At 40.9% G+C, this 7,950-nt stretch overlaps 1 protein-coding gene across 1 annotated transcript in view; it reads left to right on the plus strand.

Annotated features, from left to right (window-relative positions):
• The window catches only part of LOC149065242 (uncharacterized), a 34,449-nt gene extending 27,115 nt beyond the window's left edge, over positions 1 to 7,334 (plus strand). Inside the window, exon 3 of the mRNA XM_089254211.1 lies at positions 4,720 to 7,334. Coding sequence (XP_089110337.1) covers positions 5,025 to 7,028 — 2,004 coding nt within the window. The 5' untranslated portion in view covers positions 4,720 to 5,024 and the 3' untranslated portion in view covers positions 7,029 to 7,334. The remainder of the gene's footprint in view (positions 1 to 4,719) is intronic.
• The last annotated feature ends 616 nt before the right edge of the window (positions 7,335 to 7,950 follow it).

A 7,950-nucleotide genomic window follows, 5' to 3' on the forward strand; every position in this document is an offset into this window, starting at 1 on the left:
AAACCTCTTTTGTGGACATCAGAGGGACAAAAAAATGTATCTGTAAAAAGAGGGGTTAAGACCTTAAAAGGACGGGGGTTTAGGGACCGCTCAAGTACAGTGGAACCTGGTTAATCTGAATTTTGGATAATTCAAACTTTTACGAGCTCCCCTTTAATTAATTTTCTATCTAATTTATTGTTAAAATTTCTTGCTTACTTCAATTTTTTAAGCGAATGTTCTGAATAATTGTTCAAAGTTGGGAAAAAATCGTGTTTTTTGTATGAGCAAATTTAGTTTGGAAAAATTCAAGCAGTCAGAGACCTTTGTTTCTCTCAACCAAGTTGTTATACAACAAATCTTTGAAGAACCAAAAATACACTACATAATTCAAAAATTCTCATGTGATTTAAGCACACTATGGATGCCGTTTCTTCGATCTCCACTTCTGGTTAGAACTGCGATGCTAACATTCTGTCTGTTGAGCAATGAGAAAAGACACATGGAACTAGTCCTGAGGATATACCCCAGGTTTTGAACTTCAAATGGTGATTGCGTAAGCGATAGAGTATGAAAATATAAATCTGGGAAATTATCCAAGAAGGTCGTTTGGTAAGGTGAAAAAGGGTGTTTAAAAATTTCTTTTGGATGAATTCTATTTTGTTTTTCAACATTGTCTTTCTTCAAGCTCCACACACTTTATCCAATGATTTTGAAATTTCTTTATTCTTGTCAGAAAATTGGGTTTTCCTGTAACCCCTCGAAGCAGTCATTTATCGCTACAGTGGCCTCTTCACTTGATAAAAAACAATTTCCACCAAACCAAACTTCTAAGTTTGGGGGGGGGGGCGCAGTAGCCCGGTCGGTAAGATGCTTGCCTAAAGTACCAAAGGATGCATAGAGGTGTCGCGAGTTTGATACCCGGTTCATCCTTGTCAGAAAACTTTCCTGACAGAGGGGTACAACAAAAAACAGCGACTTGACCGCAGCAAAAAGTTGCTACCGCAGGGAGTCCCCCATCGAGGGTTTAGCGCACCAACCTCTCGATGAGTATAAAAAACAAGCCTGCCATTCGGAATCGACAATAAATTGTAGGTCCCGGTCTAATTAGCCCTCGTGTGCAGAAAATGACCGTGGTGCGATAAAAATGATCAAATGATCCAAGTTTGGGAACAGGAAAAAGTCACATGGGACCAAATCTGTAAAATTCAGTATATGAGAGATTGGTTGGTGCAAAGCCTAATTCACACTATTTGGCCATTGCAAACAGGTTTTGAAGAGTGATACTTATAGTGCTGTAATGATTCGAAAGTGATTGTGCTGCTATCTCATACAGATTACCTTACTTATGTGTACCTTATATATGTATTATATTTAATTTATATATGACCTATATATGACATCCGAAAGTATCTATGTAAATTGGTAAAGCCCTATCTTTCTGGTGCTTGCAATCAAATAGAGGGGACCCCATGATGCTGTTGAGTTTTCCAGACATGGGGAAAGCAAGATCAGGGCTACATGGGGGCAATGAAGGTTACATATTGTGGGTGGCATTTTTGAGGAGACAACACATTTTATGGGGTTGGGGGAGCTTTTCTTTGCCCTTGTGGAAAACTTGTATTTGCTGCCAGTGATGGCCAGGGTTGTCATTTCCATATTTCAATAAATCTTAGGAGGTACCAGATTCGTGGAGTTCCCATGAGACAATGTGCTGAAATCGCCTTGTGTTATAGAGCCTGTGTGTATTTCTGAGAAAGAGAGATAAATAGTATACTCTATTGTTGTTAAGCACAGCAGTGTTTTAATGGATGACCCAATGCGACCTAGCTCCAGAGCCACAAATGGGGCCCAAAAAATCATCAAGGATTTTTATTTACTGTATTTCCACATTAGCCGCCATGCCATAAAACTTGAGGGACACCAGTTTTTTTAATGTTGAACTCTGGTCCGTTCCCATCGTGCCGGGAAAAAGTGAAGTTCAATAAGGATAACAGTAAGCATTCAGCCAGTTCAATCGATTTTTAGAATAAAGATTTGAGCATTTTCCAGAATCTATGGCTCATATTTCCCCGGCATGCCGGGAAATACGGTTATGCTCAGCTTATTCATCTCCCTCGCTGTTTCCTGGCACACTGTATAATGTGGAGGAATATGGTGGTATTTTTTTCACACATTAATATTTCAATCCATTTTTTTACAGCTTTAGTAGGAGGGGTCGTTGGGCTTCTCAAAAGGCTCCTGAATTCGAACCGATTGTTAGAAATTGTGACCCTCAGAATTATCTGGCACCATTCAGGAAAATACTACACTTTTGCTCGTGGAGAAATGAAGCGACTTGCAAATTTAGGTCCTAACTAAATCTCATGGAAACCAAGCATATTTCCTTGTCAAGAAAAACAGTCCAAAATATACCCTCCAACTTGTTTGGATCCCTTTCCATGCTTAAATAAATTAAAAAAAATAATGTGTTGTCCTCGAACTCTTCAGTACAATCACAAGGCCACAACTGGCAAAATGCCCAACAAGGTGGCTGAGAAAATGATGCCCATAACCAATATGGATGTCATATATTTCAAAAATACAGAAACCCCCCTCCCCCAATTTAAAATGCAATTAGAAAAACTAGAAACAATATACAGTGTATATACATAAGATATTATACAATGCCCATAAATAATATTTATGGTTGTTGCCTTATTCTAAGTATGGATAGAGCTTCTCGATTTACCCCAACATGTTTATCGTATTTCTTTTTAAACGTGTCAATTGTGCTATTCCATTTATCAACACCTCTATTGGAGAAAAATTCCCCATGACACCATAACCTAGAATTGTCCCTTACCAATCGATACTGGTGTTCCCTTTGACGGTGTACTAATAATTCATGATCCATCCCATTGAAAATTCTGAACACATTGATCACAGGATACCTTTGTTCATCCAGTGTAAACACATTCAAAAAATGAAGCCTCTCTTCATAACTCAAACCCTGTGGGCCAACGAGAGCACACATGGCTCTTCTCTGCACCTCTTCAACTAAGTCTATGTCCCTCTGTAGGTATGGTCTCCAAAACTTTACAGCATACTTCAGTCAGGACAAACTAAGCTTCGGAAAAGTGGAAAAATGAATTTAGAAGAATGCGAAGAGACCTTTTTTGGAAACGAAATCAACCATTCTATCCACTTTTTTGACCATTGCTGAACAATGTTCATGAAACCTAAGCCACTACTACTAAACCATGCACACACCTTGTCCGTATTCGGAACTTCTAATGAATTTGTACATGTTGGAATGTGCGTGTTGTGAACCTAACCATAAAGTTTGCTTCTGTTTAATGCTTATTATAGTGCTGTCATCAATTTTTCTAACTCTGAAATGAAGTGCAACGATTGAATAATTGTACCGTTGTTGATCTTTGTGGTGAGACTTTTTAACAGGTCAGATTGGCTCGCATTTACACCTCAAAGTTGGGAACCACGGAAAGCCAGGTTATACTGAAAAACTGGCTTTAATAGGGATACAGATTTTTGGATGAATTCCATCTCTGCTAGTTGGTAGAGCACTTGACCAGCATCGAGGGACCCGGGTTCAAGTCCTGGTAGCTGTAGAGATGAAATTTTTCCAAAAATCAGTATCTCTACATAATTAGCCAGTTTTTCAGTATATCTTATATTAACAAATGGAGTGCACATCTTTCTCTATACACGGAAAACCAACTTCAGCCGGGGACCAGATTCAATCCCACCATGGTGGGGTTCGAATCTGGGTCCTTGCAATACGAGTTTTGCACTATGATCACTCGACCACCACACCCTAAGCTGCTCATCAATGAGAATTACAAAATCTGTGACCCTAGTTGCATCTGGGATAGTGACACCATTCAACTTCTTCTAAACCACACACGTGCCTCATCCATATTCCTCTACGGAACTTGTAACAAATTGGTACATGTTGGAATGTGCGTGTCCATGTTGTGAACCTAACGTGAAACTTGTTTCTGTGTAATGCTTGTTATAGTGTGCTGCCATCTACCACATATTTTTCAAACTGAGTGAAGTGTAATGTTTGATGATATAACCGTTGTAGGCCTGTTGCTGACACCATTTAACTGAGAAACGTGGGTTGTTCGAACCAAAATGAGCAACCATGCGCTTGTCAACGATAAGCGTCATGATCCATTCATTTGCCCATGCTGAAATCCTGTTTAAGTTGGTCTGGGGCAACTCCTTATTGCTTTGGTTCCCGACTACCCACATTAGCTTCACGTCACTTCAGGATTGTGACGGGACGGTGGTTCCATTCCTGCGCAAAGGCAGTTGAGTTTTCTTCCCTAAATTGATCTTCGCATAAGCCAGAGCCAGTTGTCTAAAATCTTGTATGGCAGCATGTAATTATTCTTTGATCTTGCTACTGTTAAACCTCGCATACACCTGGTAAATATTTCCACAATGTATTTTGTTGTATACCTAATGTGAAGTTGTTTCTGAGTAATGTCTGTCATGTGTTTTTTTAAGACGTGTTGCCATCGGTCTTCCGAATTCAGGAGCAAAAACCTCAGCGGGTTATTTTTGCCTGTTTTTATTATGCATGATTTTAAAAACGATAAAATTCGCTCATAATAAAAACTTCTTGCTAATAAACGTTGATCTTGAAATGTGGTCTTGGTAATGAATGTTGCATATGCGATTTTTTCCCCGCTAGTGTTAATGGTATTCTTTTTTTTTTTGTCTTCATAGATACTGAGGGACGGTCGCAGACTTTGCAGTTGCCGCCGCCACTGCAAATCAAGTCCGTGGTGGTCTCTGCAGTATGACTGAAATTGCACGGGAAAGGCTTTGTCATGGTATGTTATCACTGGAAAGAAAGAGAGATGACACCCGACTTCAATATATCGCACAGGTCGTACAGTTGATCTCCGAAACTGATACCTCCATCGCCCTCGCAGGTGAAAAAAATTATCATTTTGTCAAGAAAATTGCGCTGTCCGAGCGCATACTTCCAATCTGTTTAGTCCCAAAAAATTTTGCCAGATAGTTGCGCGATGTTGAAATCGGCATTGAAGAAGCCGTGTGTAGCTCATGTCTGCAATGGACGACGGGTAACGTTCTGCGAGACAGTGAAGATATACAGCACGGAAACTCTGTCCGAGCCATTGGCGGATTCCCCAAACGGGGATCTCGAATTGACTCTGGAAGATCTCGCCGAAGAATGGGATCCCTTCGCAAGCAAGTGCCTTATACTGTCTTGGCAGGACGACGAGGACATCGCCGAGACCCTGGATGGGAGGCAGTCAGAAAACCCCGAAGATTTCCTCGTGCACAAAGTTTTTTATGACCCGGCAGACTTGAAAGAGGCAGATTCTCACAATGAACACGAGGATTCCGCTACAAGCAACGAGCACGAGCCAGATTTTCAGCCATTTGTCGTTCACCAGGTCGAGAGATCTGACAGAGATTGTGACGAAGACGAGACAAGCTCGGATTCCGATTGCGCAGAGACTCCCACCGACGATACCTTGTCCGGAAAGCAGGAAACGACTGATGTGAACGAGAACTTTTGCGAGCTGAGCATCAGAAATATCGAACAACACAACAAGCTGTTGAAAACCGAGATTGTACCGTGCTGCGAGGAATCAACACAACCACCGAACTGCAATAACGAAAACGATACAGTTACCCTTACCAAGGAGGTAGGTCTTTCTCCTCCACTCAGAGAACTTGGCATCGATAAGTTGATATCGCAGTCGGCGGATAAGTGGCTGTTGAACCTCGATATAAGCCCTCTAAGCTCTGTGCAAGAAACCGACAGTGAGTCCAACTTGTCATCAGAAGATACCATGATCATGATGACTTCCGAAGAATGCGAGAAAAACGAGAAACGGATCAAAGAGAGTTTCCAGAAGTTTGAGTGGCTGAAGAAACAAAAGTGCCAGGAAAACGATGGATTCTCGCAGATCTCTTGCGCCGATAGTCATCCGAACGATACTCACTTGCAGGAGGAAGTATGTAATCTTACAGGTAGAGAATCCAATGCCGTAGGAGATGAGCTGGATATAACGGAACTTACTAGAGAAATGACTGCTACAGAAGTTACATTAATAGATTATGATGTTCAGAAGACGACCGAAAAACCTGCTAAACAGACCGATGTTATGATTACGGAGTTCTCTGAGAATGTGGGTGAAACTATTATCGAGAACAAGAGCGCCGTTCCTCATTCTCGCCGGGACAGCACAATTTCTTTAGACACTTCTCTGTCTGACGTAGAAATCCCACAAGATGTAAGAGAATGGAAAATCGAAATTGGGAAGGCTGTATCAGAAAACTCTGCAGAGGCAATGCTCAATACTTGTGGCAATACCTTTCTAGAACATTCTGCGGGTGCAGAATTGTCCAAGTCTATTGGCCAATGCTTCGAAGAAACGAACGTTACAGTGAGTGATTCTGCTGTTTCTTTCGCACGCAGCTCAAATTTAGGAAAGGCTTCGATTTCAGGCGATGATGGGAACAAGCCGGACGAGCTTGAGCTTTTCGTGAACCAATGCACCGAAAGAGTGGAACGGATACGCAAGAGATACAGCCTCAACGAAACAGCTGTGTGGTCCCCACGTCGAGGCATCAGACCAAGGTACGGGTCCACCGCCGAGATCGTCCAAAGATTGCAAGACGGACAACAGTCTGTGTACGTCAATAGCCATTACTCTTGGCCGAACTATATGTCATTGGGGCACGAGAGTGCCCACCTGAACTCGTCTTTTTGTTCCAGCTCCCTCCCATCTGACTTTTATAGCTTCCCACCCGAAGTCATGTGCAATACAAGGCCTGATATTTCCGAAGAGTTTGTCGGCAGGAGTAACGTAGGTGTCATCTACGACGAGACACCGAATTACACATCATCACCTGCGCACATTCCAACATCCTTCCTGTTCACGTTCGACGAACGAGGTGTTCCCGAAGGAGCTAGTCCACCAAGACTGTCGTCCGAATCCTTATATGAGGCCGAAACACAGTCTGACAGTATTGTATATTACTCAATGAAAGTTTAATTAATAATATTAGCAGTATTAAGTTTGAGTACAAAAACGAAATGTACGAAAATTATGTATTTTTTTAGGGGTAATTTTTTTTTTTTGGTTTTGATTGTTTTTCCACCCTTTTTTGAATCGTTCTTAAATGGAATTTATACATATTATATAACATTGTTCTGAGTTTTTATGTTTATTTCGTTGAATTGTATGCTCAACCGTCAAATTTTTTTTGGGAGCTTTTTTTTTATATTCGATATATTACATATACATCTAATTTATATGACCATTTGAATCAAAATGAAGAGATTAAATGATTGAAACGTTCTCATTTGCGAGTGGTTTTTTTTTTCTTTTTGTGGTTTCATTTTCTTTGCCGAAAGTACTGAATGCTCTGCTGTTGTTTTTGATGATATTTGTCTCTACAATAGGTGAAGAGAGATTCCAAGATTTCGACATCCAAAGGTCCTTGTCCTAACAATCGTATATCCGTGGTGCTTTAGTGCTTATTCTTGTTCGAGGGGCTCCCTTATTGCTCTATTCATCGATTAACCTGTTGCTTCCTTTCCCAAGTAATCATTTTTTCCTTGGCATTAATGATTAATGAAATTTGTCAATTAAATAAATGCAATTGCCTTGCCATTTTGTGCTAATGGTCATATAAAAAAATTTCTTATCCTCTAGGGGTGTAATGTGATACGCCTCCTCGTGGTGCACCCTGGGTAACGCTAAATCTATCATTCATTGTCACACGTCATTGTCTTCGCATATTTGTGTTCATATCATTCACATTTCAATAGCCCAGATTACATGTTTATTTCCACACACCTTACAGTACTTGTCTTGCGTTTTTGTTTGCCCTGTACATGTCCTTGTCTTTTTTGTACAACCCCCTCATTGTGGGCCCCGCTCAAGCGAGAAGGGGTCCTCCCAGACGGGGCAT

Source organism: Pholcus phalangioides, unplaced genomic scaffold (assembly GCF_987345545.1).
Source record: "Pholcus phalangioides strain wild (caught in Gottingen) unplaced genomic scaffold, Ppha-v1.0 ptg000040l_1, whole genome shotgun sequence".
Classification (NCBI taxonomy): Eukaryota; Metazoa; Arthropoda; class Arachnida; order Araneae; family Pholcidae; genus Pholcus; species Pholcus phalangioides.